At 45.2% G+C, this 19337-nt stretch overlaps 1 protein-coding gene across 1 annotated transcript; it reads right to left on the bottom strand.

Moving 5' to 3' along the window:
• Positions 1 to 1213: 1213 nt before the first annotated feature.
• On the bottom strand, positions 1214 to 18021 carry LOC129604728 (uncharacterized). The gene is made up of 3 exons (XM_055512424.1): positions 12334 to 18021; positions 9264 to 12159; positions 1214 to 3578 (listed from the first exon to the last, which is right to left on the bottom strand). Exon 3 carries the CDS (start codon positions 3314 to 3316, stop codon positions 1832 to 1834), a length of 1485 nt encoding a protein of 494 aa, XP_055368399.1. The 5' UTR covers positions 3317 to 3578; positions 9264 to 12159; positions 12334 to 18021; the 3' UTR covers positions 1214 to 1831.
• Between the last annotated feature and the right edge of the window lie 1316 nt (positions 18022 to 19337).

Genomic DNA, 19337 nt, shown 5'->3' with positions numbered 1-19337 from the left:
TGGCAGTAAAAGGTGACTGAAATGACACGGAACTGAAATAATATCAGATGGCATAACTCATAACACATATGTATGCAGATCTCTGTATTTTGTGTCACTTGAATTTGTGTGGTACACAAAAGACACCAGAGGCACGTTTACACCAGGAGTCTCTAGCTGGGAGCTTCTGTGCCTTAACCACTAGGCTGTTGGTCCTTTGAGGGTAACCTACTGTATGGACAGTATTACAAGATTACTTTCCAACTATTAACGAGAACTCACACTTGCTGTCTATTTTGGGGAAACAGAACGAACTAACTAGAATGTTGATCCAGCAACAGAGCTTTTCCTCGCTGCAAAAGAGGGAAATCCAAATTTTTGATGGTAACCCTTTGCATTTCCATGCCTTTATGCGTTCATTTAAGCAGGTGATGGAAGCAAAGACCAGCGATGCCGATGATTGCCTGCACAGTATCTCTCACAGTACACCAGGGGGCAGCCTTACGAACTTGTTAAGAGATGTCAGCATATGGATATGCAAGGGCAAAGATGCTTTTGTATGAGCATTTTGGAAATGATGTACATTGATAGCTGCTTATTTGGACAAGGTACATACGTGGCCATCAATTAGGTCTAAAGATGGAAGAGCTCTTTAGGCATATTGTCTCTTTTTATGTGGATGCTGTAATGCGATGGAAGAGGTTAATGGACTTTCTGAGTTGAACACTCCAGTCAATATGCTTGCTGTGTTAAAAAAGCTACTATATAAGCTGAAGGATAAGTGGCGAACAGTGGCATGTGACATTCAGGAGAAACAGCACCGCAGAGCGAAGTTTAATGATGCTGTCATATTTCTTGAACGTCAGGTCCTATACAGATCCTGTCTATGGAAATCTTTGTGACATTCGGAGCATGGACAACGGGCCTTTTGCAACTAAGACAGTGCTTGGTTGGACTGTGAATGGGCCGCTTGGGAAGAAATACAGCGAAAAATCAGGATAATCATTAAGAGTTACTGCTAATAGGATTTCTGCTGTTATGCTTGATGAGTTTTGGAAGCAGAAGTTTAAGATGGACTTCCTTGAGAACAGCCATAATGAACAACTGGGGCCCTCAAGAGGGGATGCTTAGTTCCTGGAGTTGGTTGGTGACACAGCGTGTTGGGTCTGAAAATACCACAACAGCACTGATACACACAGAGACGAGAACAATATAGCACACTGAGAGCCAACCAGAGATTTTACTTGGCCAAGGGGAGTTCGCCTGAGATCTTAGCGTTGTAAGCGCTTCACTCAGAGACCAACCAACTCCAACGAACTTCCCCAAAGCACAACATTTTATTGAAGCTTGTACACGCCTCCATCATCACATCATCACATCGTCACATCATTGCTGAACATGCAGAAACACACACATTAGGCAAAGCAGTACTCCTCCAACCCCTCTTGTGGTTTTGAACCCCTACGCCTGCGTAGGAGCACAGAGCAAATGGCAAATGTGACAAAATTGTTCTTCGTATATGACAATACTTGAAAACCTGTGGTTAGAAGTCTGTGCACCTGTCAATGGGGTTATAAGGCACAGCAAATGCAAACCATAAACGGAAAATGTAAAAAAGGTAAATGATACATAAATGAAATGAATATAAATGAAATGGATAAATGATTTTATGGGTTAAATGATATAGAATAAACACCAAAGATAAATGAGATTAATTATAGATGAAAATATATTTTCTCCAACATTCCCCCCTGTTTGTCATTACAAGGACAATTAAACATCAGTATCACATCTCTCTGAAACAGTTTTTAATGTGAACGTCAAAACATTGTAAGAGCTTTTGTAAAAACCTTTAAAGTCTAGAATCAAATTCAAAGTCAAAGTCGAGTTCAGTCATAGCAGTTGAATTTGCATACATCCTGTCTGAGACAACTGAAGAGACCATCGCTCTCAGGCATGGAATGCAGCAGATCAGAAAAAGGAAGAAAAGGGAGAATATACCAATTATCAATGCAAAAACCATCAACAATTTATGCCACCATTCTCCTGAGAGGAGCCAATTCAACCAGTCAGGATCACGAGATTCTGGATGTGCATCTTGTGACATGGCCTTCCTCAGATTCTTCATCACTTCCATGGCTGCTGTAACATTGGTGTTAACTTCGTCTGGAATATAAGTGCAACATGCAGTACCAATCTTCACACACACACCTCCCTCACCAGCTGTGAGCAAATCTAACACCATCCTATTCTGCATGGCAACAATTCTCAGAGCATCGATCTCACGGTTCTGTCCCTCATTCACGGTGATAGATGCGTTAACCCAAACCTGGAAACGGTAATCAACGGTTTCTAACCTTAGCATATTCTTACCCACACCAATGTGTGGGACAAGACAAAGAGCAATCTTAGAAGCGGTGTTCCAATGTTTGAATTCTTGCGGAACATCCGAACCCATCTTATCGTCATGTGGTTTAAAGGTTGGGAAGACGCTTCGTCTAGCACGCACTTTAGCTGGAATCTCGTGGGCCTCTGCAAAAAAGGTGTGGTCAGACACTTTAACTGGCGCACATCGACCTGACCAACGCCGTGGCAGTGACATGTAAACCTTAGTGCCGCAGAGCCACCAGCCTCCATCGACTACGACAAAAGGATTGCTTTTTCCCTCGTCGAGAGCTATGAGAACAACACAACACATGTTAACAGGTAAAATCCCTATGGGTTCGGCCCCCCTCCTCGCTCGCTTCTCTAAGCACCAAGGGAAGCCGGTACCATGGCCGTGTGCGCAACTAGGTAAGGCTCGAGGGATGATCACTTTGTCACTGGCAACAGGCCCTTTCTGAGTCCAGTTCAGTGAAGACACTGGAACATCAGCACAAGAAACATCAGTTCCCTCAGCAGTAAAGTTGTACTCATACGTTCTCTGAAACATCTTCTGGAGAAGTTCAGGAGTGTATGGCTCGTAAAAGTATGAATTCTGTGAACGACCATAAACAGACATTCGGTAGAAACACAATGCTGCATGGTAAGGCATGGGTGTAGCATAGAGAGTCAGGTGAGAAGATGAATGCGGCATGTGAGAACACACAAAACAATTCGATTTATTGTATGCTTTAGCTAACACCTTGACATAACGATACCACATGTTGGTCTCGAACGGATGCTTGTGGTTGGGGTCCAAGTTCTTCCAGTTCCAGTCGTGCACTGGCGTACCAGTCCATTTCTTCACTCTAAACAGATTCCGCATCTGGCCATCCCACAGTATATTGAGAGCAAACAAACCAATCATGAAGATTGTCACACAGACCACTACCCGGAGCTTACCCACTGGTGCCATAGCTGGGAGCGGGGATCAGTTGGTTTCTTCGGTGACCAAAGGTTTTGATACCGGTCGACTTCCACCCCTACTCAGTGCCAACCAGGGGAATCACCCTCTTGCAGTGGTTTTGATGGATCCACGTAGCTCTCTCCTCGATCTTTACAGCCGTCGGTGAAGTGAGTACCACAGTGTATGGCCCCTCCCACCGCGGACTTGACCACGTCTTTCGTTTGATGGCCTTGATGAGGATCTGGTCACCTGGCTCGATCTTCTCCTCCTGCTGAGACAAAGCAGCGTCTGGCAGCTTATTTGCATTCACAATCTCTTTTTCCTTCAACAGGTTAGCCATCCACTCTGCTAGTGTCTGGCTCTCCTTCTTTTGTTTGACATCAGTCATTATAGGTAACACAAACGGTCTACCATAAATGATCTCAAAAGGTGTTAAACCATTCCCTGTTGGAGTGATTCTCATGTACAGTTTTACTAGGTCCAGGCACTCTGGCCAGGACCTCCCAGTCTGTTCCATAGTTTTCTTCAGTCTCAGTTTAACTGTACCATTTGTGCGTTCTACCAGCCCTGCACTCTGTGGGTGGTAAGAACAGTGATTTTTCAACGTGATGCCTAAGTGGGTGGCCACTTTTCTTATCACTTCGTTCACGAAGTGTGGCCCATTATCACTGTAGATGACCTGTGGAATGCCATGTACAGGAATAATGATTTTGCACAATGCTTTAGCAACTGTCAGTGCATCAGCATTCTTGCTTGGCACGATCTCAACCCACTTGGAAAACGGACATATCAACACAAGGCAGTATTTGTAGTTGTTGCACTTGTTCAACTCAATGAAGTCCATATGCAGGAACTGAAAAGGGTGAGAAGCCAGGAAACTGTCCTCTCTTAGGCCTCTCATTCCCTTGTGCATTATGTTTACAACATGTTAAACACGCTCTGCAAAACTGTGCTGTTCCACTTCTCATCATTCCCACTGTGGAGAAGTGGCAAGGGCCATGGCTTAGCACAGCAACGGTGTGGAACAGGTTTCGTGGTAAAACCGGTTTGGAATTTACTTTGTAAATTCCATCAATTAAAGCTGCGCCCAGCTTAATCCAACGTTTCTGTTCAGAAGTCGGTGATTGGCATTGCATATCCTTAATCACCTGGATGTCTAAAGGTTCTTTAGGACTTTGTGAAATAGCCGTTAAGGTCAAAACACCATGTTTGCCTTCCGCAGCTTCTTTAGCTATTTTGTCAGCAAAAGCATTGCCCTGTGAAACAGGGTCTTTCCGTTTGGTGTGTGCAGCGCATTTGCACACAGCGATAGACTTAGGTAATAACACGGCTTGTAGCAAGTCTTTCAACAAATCTGCATGCTCCACTGGCTTGCCAGTAGAGGTCGTCATCCCTCTACGGGCCCATTGAGCTGCGAAATAGTGGAGTGCTGTCAGTATAAATTGTTACATCAACATCTCGGCCTGCTTTGCATGCTTCAGTCAAAGCTACTATCTCAGAAGCTTGAGCTGAAAAATGTGACGGAAGCTTTCCTGCGCGAATCACACTTTCTTGGGTCAGGACTGAGAAACCTGTCTGAGTCTGTCCAGTAGATGTCCGTGAACACGAACCATCAACGAACCAGACCTCACCCGATGTCAAAGCTGTGTCTCTCAGGTCTGCCCGTGGTTTACACTGCTGTTCAGTGGTTTCTGCGCAGCTGTGTTGTTCCCCTTCCTCTTGTGTTGGAATTAGTGTAGAAGGGTTTAGTGTGTTACACCGCTTGATGGTGATATGCGACTGTGACATAAGTCTTGACAAAATCGAAAGGTGTCGTGCAGGTGACAGGAAGGACATCTTGGTCTGCGTCAACAGCATGTCTACAGCGTGTGGTACCAGCAGCTCGAGGGTGTGAAACAACACCACTTCCGCTGAGCAGTGCACTGCAAGGGCAGCTGCACACACTGCTCGTACACAGGATGGTAAAGCGCATGCAACAGTGTCTAAACACTTGGAATAATAAGCTACAGGCTTGTAGCGGCCTCCTGTTTGTTGGGCCAACATAGAAGTCATGAAATGGCCTTTACAATCAACTGTTTGAACAAACGGTTTTGAATAGTCTGGTAAACTGTATATATTATAATACTGTATAATACTGTAGCACCAGTAAGAGCTTGTTTCAGTGAAGTGAAAGCTTCTTCAGCTTCTGAAGTCCACTCTATATTCTGCTTGATGGACATGGGTTGGGAGTAGATCACATCTAACAACGGTTGTGTTATTTGTGCATAGCTCGGCAACCATAGTCTGCAGTAGTTGCATAACCCTAGAAACTGCATCATCTGCTGTTTCGTTTGCGGTTTAGGAGCATTTAAAATAGACGCTTTTTTGTTGACCGTCAAGCTGCGACCGCAAGGTGACAGTTCATGTCCTAAAAAGGTCACTGTCTGTTTGACCCACTGCAACTTTGAAAGCGAAGCTTTGTTTCCCGTCTTTGCTAAATGATGGAATAATGCAAGTGCATCAATCTCGTTGTTTTGCTTAGTATCAGAAGCAATTAAAATGTCAACCACGTAAACTAACAACTGACTATGGCCTGGCATTTCAAAGTCTGAAAGACAATTTTGTATTTCTGTAGAAAAGATGGTTGGGCTGTCACAATATCCCTGTGGTAACCTGGTGTAGGTGTATTTCTTTCCCTGATAAGTGAACCCAAACCATCCCTGTGATTCTTTAGCTAATGGTATGGAAAAGAATGCATTGCTCAGATCCACAACTGTGAACCATTGCTTATCTGGTTTTAGCTGGTTAAGTAATGTGTGGGGATCGGGCACACACGGAGCACGGCTCTCAACTGCTTGGTTCACTGCTTTTAGATCTTGAACCATTCTCCATGCCCCTGATTCTGCTTTCTTAACAGGAAAAATCGGAGTGTTACACTGAGCATCTGGGGATTCTATAATAATACCTGCTTTTATCATATCATCAATGACTGGTCTTATACCGGTTAATGCATCTGGTTTCAATGGATATTGACGTATGCGGGGACGGTAATCAGTTTTAGCTTTAATCACCACTGGTGTAGCAGTGGTCATTAACCCTACATCTGCTTTCCCTTTCGACCAAAAAGAATCTGGAACCTGTTATAAAAGGGGATCAGGCAGTGTGCACGAAGCAAGTCATTCTCCCGCCTCATGTGGGACATCCAAATAGACACAGGGAGAGGTAGTTACCTCCCATCCTAAAGGTCTCATATAGATGGAGTGTGTCGACCAACCATCCCCCGATGTCCTTCCAACAGGGGATTTGTGCTGCGTTAAAGACGAAGTCCCCGATGTCATTCCACTTCTGCAGTGGAGCTTTGGTTACTGACACGAGGGGTAGAACCCTGCACTTGGAAAAGTTCAAGTGCTTGCTCGCTGAGCTGAACTGCACACCCTGTCATGCCCTTTTTGTCAGTGTACATGGCATTTAGAGTCACGCTCTGGGGGCCCAAATTAAAAACCTGGCTGTCATAATCAAATTCTGGCCCTGGTGAATGTTTGTATCTCAAGGTAATGTGAAACTTTTCTAAAGACTGAGGTGTAAAGGGTCCCTTCTGACACTGGATAGCTAGGGACAATAACTGTTCAGAAGCGTGTGTGGGGTCTGGACTTGGTAGATCTACTGTCCAGTAGTAATGTGGTTCTTCAATGCTATGTAACGGTAGGGTCAGTATTTCTTCACCCTTGCCTATAGCAACCATACCTTTGGAAGTGGGGACAATAGAGATTTTAAATCGTGTCATCAAATCACGACCTAGCAGGTTTACAGGACACTTTGGACACAGCACCACTTGTTCACTGGTTTTACCAGTGAATTATTTAAATCTAGTCAGCTCATGTGTGGATTTCGTGGGGGTGGTCTGTTAAACTCTTTGGGAGTTCTAAAGACTTTGTCGGGGTGGCTAGGTCTACGGGGGCACTGTCTGGCGTAGTGCCCTGGCTTGCCGCAGATGAAGCATCTGCCTATATTTCGGGGCCGTATCCTACCCTTCTCCTGTTCACCCATCTTTCTTTTGTGGAACTGCTTCCCACGTACTGGGTTCTGAAAGAAAGAGTTGAACTCTTCACCTTCATCTGACCTCCCAAACAACCCAAACACGGCTGCTTTGGCTTTCTGTTTCTTTCTTTTAATGATTTCAGATGCATGGTGAGCATAGTTCATTGTACTGGGTACATTAGCTGTTCGGTGGTTTACATCATGCTTTCGGATGAAATCAGCTATGGTGTGGTGAAAACCCGCCATCAGAGCTTGTTTGAGCTGCTGCTGATAAGGTGAGTCATCAGCGATGTCCTCGGTTAACCCGCTGTGGTTTCGAAACACTTCCTCTAACCGCGCTCTGTACTCAAACACATCTTCACCTTCTTTTTGTCTGCATTGCGCAATTTTAGCATAGTCTGGGGTTTTTTTCCACAATTTTTTCATGTTTTCATGCACCATCTCTACTTGGTGTTTTAATGCACTGCTTTTAGCTGGAAGATTTGTGTCACGTACATCTTTTCCAGTAAAGTCACCCTTCACTCTGCCCCAATTGAAGGTCAGAAACTTTCTGAAAGTTTGATCAACTTCCCAGCCTTTGAGTCCAAACGAATCAATCAACTGGCGATGTTTATCAACCCAGGCATCTACATCTAATTTTGGATCACCTAAGCTTTTGCACGCTTCGGTGCAGTCTGCTTCGGTCCAGGGCTGGAAGACATAGATTGTCTCTCTGTCATCATGAGCACCCGAGGCTGTCGTTGCCCCAAAATGCGGATTTGCAACCTCTACGAGGGGGTAGAATTCTCCGTTTGCTCCCCCTGGGATGGGTGGATTGGGAGCAGGACAATCATAATTTCTGTCAACTATGTTATATTGTTGTTTGAGGGGTTTCAGATCAGGATAATGTGTTGGTTCTCCAGTAAGGAGTGAAGTTCACCTTTGTGAGCTGTTCTGGTATGTTTGGCTATGGGGTCAGCTCTAGCAGCTGCACGTTCATTAATGTCCAGTTTTTCTACTGCTCTCTGGCATTCGAGCACTTTTTCTTCGATTTCAGATTTCCGACCTGCTCTCTGTCTTCTCTCTTCACTAATTCTCGCACCTTCACTAGCACAGACGGTTTCCTCGTCTGGCTTCACCACAACAGCTGCCTCCAGGTCAAGCCGTTCACGCTTCATATCTAATTTTTTCTGAATATCCTGTCTCCGCTTAAACGCTTGCTCTCGCCACTTCACAGCCTCCAACAATTGCAGGTGTTTTTCTTTGTTTTAGGCTCTGCGAGTGTTAAGAGTTTCAACCTTTAATCTCTCAACTAGTTTCTCACACGGACCGCAAATCAGTTTCCCCTCAAACCCGTACTTCTTTTCCCACAGTTTCAAAAATCTAGTACTGCCAGGTGAAAATTTCTCCATGTACTTGGAGTCACCCTCCATGGTGGCAGGTTTGCTTTTCCCGTTACCCATTCTGAACAATCTTTTTGTTATTCAAGTGTAAACTCTTTTCTGGTCAGGATCAACGATCGGTCACAATGTCTGCAGGGATCATCGACTACACCAGGCTTCTACAGAAACTAGTTTTCTGCGGATGTAGCTGTCCCAACAAACCAACCTCTCAACTTTGATCCAAACCCACGTCGAACAAACAAGACAAACAGGGCAATCACTGCGACTCCCACTAAGGAGTTAAATACGCTTAGGGACAATGGTCAAGCGTAGAGTTTGTGTTAGCACCGTTAGGTTTCCGCTCTACATAGACCCATTCATACAATCAATCACACGTTTTGTTAACGTCTTAACAAGTACGCTGGAATTACGGCTCCAGTCAACCCAGTCGATCCAACACGACTCTAGATTAGTCGATCCAACACGACTCTGGAATTACGACACTTAGTCAACCTTTAGTTATTTATCCTGGCATTCCGGGCCCAGTCAACCCCAATCATGGCATTACGGACACTCACTTATTGGTGCTGTATTGCTCGTCTCCTGGAACTCGTCATCAACGCCGTCGGAGGAAAGATCAGGATCTATGCCACCGACCCAGCGACGAATTCACGCCCCAGGATTTTGTGTCGGACGAGTAGATGTCCGGCTGACATCAGACTTCGGTGTTCCGTCACCTTCCTTCCACGACGTGGACTGTTGAGCTCCGGCTCGAAGGACCAAATTATGTTGGGTCTGAAAATACCACAACAGCACTGATACACACAAAGACGAGAACAATATAGCACACTGAGAGCCAACCAGAGATTTTACTTGGCCAAGGGGAGTTCGCCTGAGATCTTAGCGTTGTAAGCGCCTCACTCAGAGACCAACCAACTCCAATGAACTTCCCCAAAGCACAACATTTTATTGAAGCTTGTACACGCCTCCATCATCACATCATCACATCGTCACATCATTGCTGAACATGCAGAAACACACACATTAGGCATAGCAGTACTCCACCAACCCCTCTTGTGGTTTTGAACCCCTACGCCTGCGTAGGAGCACAAAGCAAATGGCAAATGTTACAAAATTGTTCTTCGTATATGACAATACTTGAAAACCTGTGGTTAGAAGTCTGTGCACCTGTCAATGGGGTTATAAGGCACAGCAAATGCAAACCATAAATGGAAAATGTAAAAAAGGTAAATGATACATAAATGAAATGAATATAAATGAAATGAATAAATGATTATATGGGTTAAATGATATAGAATAAACACCAAAGATAAATGAGATTAATTATAGATGAAAATATATTTTCTCCAACACAGCGGTTCTATATGATGGCCACTATAACATTGCCTTACCATTGAGAGATCGAAATATAAGTATGCCTAACAGCTATATGGTTGCAGAGCAACATACCTTGAGCTTGAAGAGAAGATTCATTAAGGATAAGGATTTCCATAAAGACTATACCGCATTAATGGAAGATCTCCGATGTAAAGGATACGCACAAAGAGTGCCGGTTGAGGAGTTAGGGCGCAGTGATTGCAAAGTGTGGCATATCACACATCACAGAGTTTACCACCCTAAAAAGGGAAAAACTAGAGTGGTCTCCAACTGTGCAGCCCCATTCAAAGGCATTTCTTTCAATTCACAGCTTTTAAGTGGTCCTGATCTGACAAATACATTAATTGGTGTGTTGACCAGATTTAGGAGGGAGCCCGTTGTAGTAATGTCCGATATTGAAGCCATGTTTCATTAGGTGGACGTACCAAAGGTGGACGCTGACCTGGTACGATTTCTGTGGTGGCCAAATGGGGATTTTCATAGGAGTATGGAGACATACAAAATGGTTGGCCATTTGACGTCCCAGAGCAGGGACACTGGATGGCCCCGCCCATTTTCGGACGGACATGAAAGAGGGAATACGAAATAAACAGCTGGTTAACTTTGTAGGAACATGGCTGTAGCTCTGCAATGACTTTATGTGGTAAAGGTAAAAGGAGTAATAACAAAATAACCGGAATATAAAACGGAAACACTTTCAAGCGTTTCTGTTTATATTTTTTACTGTACATTTGTTAAAACTTGATGGGTGTCTCTCTTTTGAGTTTTGTCTTTGGCTAAATAAGTGTAAAACAGTCCTTATTACTCATGCAGAATCAATATATGCAGAACAAAAAACTTGCTGCAATAATGAGTCGGAGATCTACTGAGTCCTGGCGTTCTGGCATACCATAGAGACAGTTTATTACAATTTATTTATTTTTATTATATGATATTCTCTACAACTTAGCAGTGGTAGTCTGCCAGACTTGTGTGAAATACCATAAGAAGAGCATTTAAAAAAAGTCAAGTGAAAGGTTTTGGCGTCCCACAGCCTATGTAGGTGCAGCAGATCACGCTGCCCGATCTCCCATGGAGTTTTTCTTTGTCTCGGAGCTAAAGTATTTTACACCTATTTTCCAAGTGGAGACAATATGTTAATGTCTCTGTGCCAATACGTAGTAGGGGATAGGATGTGAAGTTTGCTTTTGCAACTGAATCAACATCAGACGCCGTAACTCGCGCGAAAGGAGTTCCAAATCAACTGTATTGCCTGTGTAATAAAACATTTTTCTGCAGATATTGTGGTACTGTAAATGTCATTACGGTAAAGTATATTAATGCAGCTTCCGTTTAAAGGACACATTGACTATGTCCTACTGTTTTAACTGTTTAACCTGACCACCTCAAAAGTGGTCAAAGTGGTTTATGCTGCAGAGCCGGAGTTATTTTCGTTTTCATTCAGTAAAAAACGTTAACATTTATCGTGCATAATAAGCACATGTAAAACAAACAAGCTGCTGCATTAATGCGTTGTTGATCAGCTGAGTCCTGACGTTCTGACGAGGCATAGAGAAAGATTTAATACAATGTATTTATTTATATTAAATAAAATCCACTTACAGATTTTATGTGAACGTCCATAACAACTGCGTTTAAAAGCAGTGAAGTGAAAGGTTCTTAATGTCAGTAGTATAAGAAAAAGACCATTGGTTTTAGAAGCCAGATAATGTTTAATTAGTATGGGATCAGATCAGGGGACTCTGCCGGTGTGCACACTCAGCTGATTCCTTTCGCCTCCAGACAGGCTCTTGCAGCGACATGTTTGGGGTCATTGTCCTGGAAAAAACGATGCCGTGTTTCAATATACTTTCTAATATATGGCCCCACTGTGCGTTTGATTATGGACTCCTTGAAAAACTGTCTATCTATAATCCCCTCGAAAATAATCATCGGTCCTGGTCCCCACATAGAAATCATTCCCCAAACGTGAAGTTTAAGGGGATGCTTTAGGTCGCGGTTTGGAAACCAAGTGTCCTTTCTTTGCGAAGCTCATTCTGGCAAAATGCTCCGATGCCACAGTCGATTCGTTTTTCCCTGAAACGAGAAAACGGGAAACGGCTTTAAATCCATTAATGTGTCTGGTTTTGAAAACACAGATTTTTAGCTCGTTAATTCGTTTTTAACACGCTGCTTTGAATAAATGCGGTTTGTCCTTTTTAAAAGAGATGGTGGGGGTTTCTCTCTACAATACAAAGTTACTGGACTTACTGGGAGCGTGTCCAGACACATTAATAGGTCCTCCGGGTTTAAAACGTTTTAAAACGACGTGTTTTCTCGTCTTCCCAGCTTTTATTCTGGAGGGGGAAATCAAACTGTTAAAACGTACACGGACCCGATACTTAAACACGAGGACATACTGTATAAAGACAGCAGCGACAGCAACAAACACTAGCGCGCATTGACAACTTGATCCAAGACATCTGCCTATGAATAAGTGGCTCCTCAGCACCATTGTTGGAACGTCACATCAATGTCTGCTTTAGACGGTGACGCCACTTCCCCGATTCTCTTGTTGCCTGCATTTGGCAAGCATACATTTCTGGTTAAGCTCTACTTGGACACATCATCTGTCATTCGGGCTTTTACGTTGCATTCAGAATCAGAGCAAACTATAGGTCATTGCAGTCTGACTAAATTTTAAGAGTTTGGTTAAACTTAAAAGCTGCTATAACAAGACAACGACAACTTAGTTTTTCGTTCTCTGCTTTTTTCTCAAAACGAAAAATCAGCTTTACATCCAACTCCGTGCCTTGTGTCGAAAAAACAACAACACTTGAATTCCGTTAAATAAAACGAAATTGAAATTGAAACGAAAACCAAGTTTGTTTTGTATTTTTTCCTTATGATCAACAAACCAGAAGACGAGTACAGATATACATATAAAAAAACATTTATAACACAGATTGATGAATAAATATAGATTCCTATTTTATGTTATTATACTTATATTATTCTATTGGATTGGCTGGAGGAGGGACTGTGTCTCTCGGCTGGCCTGGAAACTGTGTAAAAGCATCAGCAGCTTCGGCAATTGACAACAAACACTAGCCCACACTAGCGTGCAAAGACAATTAATAATCTATAATACTTAAAAATGAAATACTCTACATTTAATGATACAATACCATGACATCGTTTTTTGTGCTTAATGTGTAGACACAGATAGAAATGAACAGTCTGACCTCACATCTTTGCGCCACCTGGTGGTTAACACGAGACTAGCACCCTGATTTTTTTCAGCTTGCTGCAGGATTAAAAATTCTTAGTCGGGGACGCACCCGTGGCGCGCACGTACTGCGGTAAAAAAGATGGTCTCTTTGAAGTGCTACGACTGTATGTGCTATCTTGCGCTTGGGGAAAAATGACATGGCCTATTGACCTCTAGAAGTTACGTAGCTTAACTTGAGGCAGGCGACGGATCGGGAAACCTAAAGTATGGGCGTTGTAGTCTGCATTCGGATAAAATAAATTTAAGGCTGTGTAAGTTCTGTGTCGACACTGGAAAATTTGTCCCAGCTATTGAGCGGGCAGTTAAATTAAAGGGGAAGACGTACGGTACCGGCCTCGGTGCAACGGGTTGTGAAATTCGCACAATTAGACCTGCTCGATAGAATCTAAATTTATTAGGCACTGTAGTCTTATGTAATGTATGGGGAATCTACATTAAGCGTGGAACGGATCAATCTAAGTGTAGAGTTTCCCATGGTTTGTGAGGCCTGGTAACATAGGGATAACCGGTAAAAGTGCTTTCTGTTTATTGTGTGTTGAACTTCAGTGTGTCGATGTGTCAGTATTGCGCAAGTATAGTTAAGTTGGGGTGAGTATATGTTTGGTATATGTTGATGCGTTTAGGGATAGTATGATAAGTGCTAAGTTGTTGCGGTGTTAATAATTAACAGGTGTCGAGGTAATAACATTTGAGTCTGTGTTGGTAAAAAACTGAGTGGGTGTTAATAATTGACAGTGTGCGTTCCCTTTTCGTCCAGGAGCAGAGTGTGTGTGTGTGTAACGGGGGAGATAAAGCCTCGCTGTTCATTGTCTGTGTGGGTGTTTGTTTGTTTTTGAACAGTTTGGGGAGAGCCGTGGGGTGAGTGCTGTGTAGATTACATTTTTGAACGTTTTGATCATTCTATCACTTTTGGTAATTCTAATATTTTTTAGTGTCCGGTGTAGACATTGGGAAATTTTGTTTGAAATAATCTGCGTATTTAAGAACGACGTTTCCGCACTGTGGTTGGGACTGGTCAAGCAGGTCACGGAGTGTGTGCAGATCGCGGCCTCCTGGTTTGGTTAAAAAAGAAAAAGGGGGGAGGAGTGAATTGGGACTCCAAATTGGGCCCAGAGACGTTAGCTTTGTTCCTCTTCGGGTATTCACTTCTCCTGTGTGTGCGTGTGTGTGTGTGTGAATACTGCCCAGAGCAGGGAGTCAAATAAGTCAACTAAGTACTGTAGGATAAAACACCTATAATAAGTCCAATAACATTCATTCCTGGTCGGTCCATTTAAGTGTATCATATACATACCTATACATAGGATGTTTCAAATGGGCCCAGAGACGTTAGCTTTGTTCCTCTTCGGGTATTCACTTCTGTGTGTGTGTGTGTGTGAATACTTCCCAGAGCAGGAAGTCAAATAAGTCAACTAAGTAGGATAAAACACCTATAATAAGTCCATTAACATTCATTCCTGGTCGGTCCATTTAAGTGTATCATATACATACCTATACATACACCCTATATTCAAATTATGTATCGCACCGGTTGCTTTTTTTCTCCAGATATAGGAATAATGAGAAAACATCCTCTCTTTTCTCAGTAGATTCAGAAGTATTCGAAGAAATAGAATAAGCGGACGCATAAGGCTAGGTCACCCTGGCCAACAGAGGGGACATTTGATCTTAGGCAGTGGGTAGAGATCAAATCTGTGAAGTTAGGCCTTAAACGGGAACGAGAAAATGCAGTGTTTCATTTTATTAACTGTGCAAAAATGATGGGCAAAAAGACGGCTCAATGTTGTAATAATCAATCTAATCAGATCACTATAATTAGGTCTCTTTCAGATGTGTCCCAGATGGATGCAGAAGAAACAAAACCTGGAAGGACAAAGAAGCCAGTTCACCCAGTAGCTGATCTAGAAGGGACAGACAGGGCAGTGGAAAGGGATGAGTTATTAGAACTGCCCGGCGTTTGTTTAAAAACAGAAAATATCAATTGGAAATTTCTGCAGTGAAAGTGATCTGCGTGACAGAGCAGTTAGATCACTGTGGGCTGAGTCAGATAAGGAATCATGGTGTGTGGGTGACGAACGAGTAAATGAGGTTTCTGATGGACTTCCTCTGCTGGTCAAAGGGGCACAGCATCAAAATCTGCCCTGGCCTTCAAGACCAGATCAGAATGATCTGAATGACACTGTGGACCTGTGCAACTTGTCACTAGAGCAAATAACTGACCAGGTGATTCATGTTGAGCTGCGTCAAAAGCAGGCAAAGGAGGCAGTGAAAGAAGCAACACACCAGCAGCGGCGAAAAGAGGGGGAGAAAAGAGAGCTGAGGATGGTGTCTGCTCAACCAGCCAGCGTGCCTCAGCCCCCACCTACACCACCAGGCATGGCCACACCCCAGGTGATGTACATTCTACCAGGAAGGTGTACCAGACGACCTCCTATGAGGAGAGGAGGGACTCCTCCAGGCTGAGGAGCAAGACGAGGCTGCTGTGGGAAAACTGTGAACTGCTTCCAGTGTGGGAGTTATGGACATGTGCAAAGAGTCCACCTGGACGGCCAAGGAAGGCTGAAGCAGGGCCACTGAGACAGTGCAGGCTGTCAGACATGACGGAGACGATTGGTGGAGGTGGTGGGGGCGTGGTGAGAGCCTGGCTAAATGCAGGTGCGTCTAAGCGCCAGTCCTGTCTTGCCACTTACAATGCACGTAGCAGTTAGAGTGTGTGTGTGTGTGAGTGTGTGCGCCGAGAGAGGAACAGCTGGTAAGTAGTTCATCTACGGCTTCCGCCGTAACGGAGCGGCTGGTCATCATTCCTAGGGACCGTAAGTGCCCTACGTTCAGCGGTAGGTCGGGTTTGGGGGTGGCCGAGTGGATCGATGAGGTTGAAGCGTGCATGCGCGCTCGACACTTATCAGTTGCTGACCGGGCTCTCTTTATTTTCGATCACTTAGACGGGGAAGCCAGGGAGGAAATTAGGTTTCGCTCTAGTTCTGTACGGAGGGGATCCAGTGCAGGTTCTTGCTATTTTAAAAGAACTGTATGGCTGTACTCAGTCCTATGCCTTCCTATTGCCTTGCAGCAGCGTTTCTTCTCTCGGCAGCAGCTCGAAGGTGAGACCTTGCAAGAGTTTTCTCTTGCTCTCAAGGCGTTGATGGCGCAAGTCAAACAACAGGCTCCCGACCGGGTGCCTAATTCTGAGGTGCTGCTTCGAGACCAATTTATTGAGCACGTTCTAGATGGTTCTCTTCGCCGTACACTTAGGCAAGAGGTTCGTCAAAACCCTAATATTTCTTTGCTGGAGCTTCGGGTAGAAGCTATGAGATGGGAAAGGGAGGGTTCGTCCACGTGGGCTCGCAGTGCATCTGTACCCTCGGCCTATGGTCTGCAGTGTAGCGTGCAAAGCGGTGTTCCTGCTGGGGTATTGGCTGGTTCACCGGAGGGGGAAGTACTGAATTTGATGAAGCTCCAACAGGAGCAGTTAAATCAGCTCACTCAGACTGTGGCGCTGCTGCAGGCCCCACGGCAACAACATAAGAACGTGCGGGCTGGCTCCGGTAATTTGTCGGCGGTGCCAGCGGCCTGGGCACTTTGCGAGGGATTGTGCTAATGAGCGGGCTTACCCCCCACCGCGTTCACCTGTAACCACTAGCTCGAGTTTAATTGACAGGAGCCAGGCCCAACCCGCACCTCAGGCGGAAAACTAGAACCCACTGAGTTGTTGAGCCGCAATTCAGGTGGGGGGCCCTCAGGCTCCTCGGTAGGCGTAGGGTGTGACTTGGTCAGTTCTTGTCCATACATGGATGTTCAGATTGGAGGAGTGACTGTCTCCTGTCTGGTGGACACGGGTTCCATGGTGTCTACTATTCCAGAGAGTGTGTTTCTGGAGAAATTTGCCTCATGGGGTCCAGACCGCCTCTGCTCTTGTAATTGGCTTCAGCTGAGGGCAGCGAATGGCCTGGCAATCCCATACATAGGCTACCTTGAACTGGATGTCACACTGTGTGGGAAGATCTTGACTCGTTGTGGGATTTTGGTAGTAAAGGGCCCCCCTGGTCCTGTGCCCTCCATTCTGGGGGTTCTGGGAATGAACATCATAAAACGTTGTTACCAGGAGCTCTTCGGTTCACTTGGTCCCTCTCTCTTTGAGTCATTGGTAGTGCTAAAGGAGCCGCAACCTGTCCTTGATGCTCTGCAACAGTGTCATAGCCTGTGTGATGACCACTCTTCCCCTGTGGTTGGCAGACCTGTGCGAGTTCGAGGTAAGCGGGTGGTGCGTGTGCCGGGTGGCACTTTGAAACTGGTGGCAGCTACATGCCCTGAGCAGTTGGCCCAAGGAACTGCGCTGCTGGAACCCCCCGAGGATGGCTTACCAGCTGGCCTGCTGGTGTCCCCATGCGTAGTAAGAGTTGTTCGTGGTACAGCGTATGTGCCAGTGGTGAATGTAGGGACCACTGCAGTCCACTTGTATCCTCGGATTGGGCTTGGTAGTCTAAGTGAGGCTCAGGTTATTAGCCTTCCAATGGGGGTGACAGAGGTTAGGGCCACTGTGGCGACTGTTAGTGCGCAGAAAGCTGTACCGTCCCTGTTCGAGAGGATTAGGTTGCTGGACCTCCCTCTCTTGGACGAGTCAGATCGGGGGAAGGTAAAATCCCTGTTGCAAAAGTACGATTCGGTGTTTGCTACTCATGATCATGACCTGGGTTGTACTAGCTTGCTTTCACATGACATACCTCTGTTAGATGAGGCACCGGTCCGACAGCGGTATCGTCGTATCCCTCCATCAGAGTATGAGACAGTGAAGGCGCATATCAATGAACTCCTAGAGTCTCAGGTAATCCGAGAAAGCAGTAGCCCATATGCCTCCCCGCTGGTGTTGGTACGCAAGAAGGATGGTGGTCTCCGCTTGTGCATGGATTACCGCCTTCTTAACAGCAAAACACGGAAGGATGCTTTCCCCCTCCCTCGGATTGAGGAGAGCTTAGACGCGTTATCAGGGGCCTGCTGGTTTTCTACTTTGGACCTAGCCAGTGGCTACCATCAGGTGCCAGTGACGGAACAAGATCGTCCTAAAACGGCATTTTGTACCCCCTTTGGGCTGTTTGAGTTCAACTGCATGCCTTTTGGGTTGTGTAATGCCCCTAGTACATTCCAGCGATTAATGCAGAGGATGTTTGGGGATCAACAAGGTCAGTCTGTTCTGCTATATTTGGACGATATCATTGTGTTCTCGTCATCTGTTGATCAGCATCTACAGAGGCTGGAGATGGTGCTTCATCGTCTCCACACTGAAGGGCTGAAGGCAAAGCTGGAAAAATGTGCTTTCTTCCAGCCAGAAGTGAGGTACCTAGGCCATGTCATTTCAGGCCAGGGAGTTTCCACTGACCCCAAAAAGATTGAGGCCGTGGCTACTTGGAAGCGCCCACAGAATGTGTCGGAACTGCGGACGTTTTTGGGCTTTGCAAGTTACTATCGCCGGTTTGTGGAGGGTTTCGTAAAATTGGCTGGCCCACTTCACCGGCTGGTAGCAAAGCTGGCCAGTAAGAAGGGAGGTAGGGGCCCAGGTCAGGCGTTGGCCTCAAACTGGACCTCGCGATGTGAGCAGAGCTTTGAAATACTCAAAGCCAAACTTGTATCTGCACCTGTGTTGGCTTATGCCAATTTTGCACGCCCGTTCATTCTGGAGGTAGATGCCAGTTATGACGGGCTGGAGGCTGTTCTCTCTCAAGAGACCGATGATGGTGTGAAAACGGTGGCATATGCCAGTAGAGGCCTTCGACACACTGAGCGCAACATGGATAATTACAGTTCCATGAAATTGGAATTTCTTGCACTCAAGTGGGCGATGACTGAGAAGTTCCGGGAATACCTGTTGGGTCACAAATGCACAGTGTACACGGACAATAACCCTTTGAGTTACCTTCAGACAGCTAAGTTGGGGGCCACTGAACAGCGTTGGGCAGCCCAGTTAGCAGCCTTTGAATTTGACATAAAG

Source organism: Betta splendens, chromosome 10, assembly GCF_900634795.4.
Source record: "Betta splendens chromosome 10, fBetSpl5.4, whole genome shotgun sequence".
In the NCBI taxonomy this organism is placed as follows: domain Eukaryota; kingdom Metazoa; phylum Chordata; class Actinopteri; order Anabantiformes; family Osphronemidae; genus Betta; species Betta splendens.
This window is presented reverse-complemented; position numbering and strand designations above follow the sequence as displayed.

Bases quoted from the DNA above. Each gene is read 5' to 3' on its own strand.
- LOC129604728 (XM_055512424.1), bottom strand. From the start codon at position 3,316: ATGGCACCAGTGGGTAAGCTCCGGGTAGTGGTCTGTGTGACAATCTTC.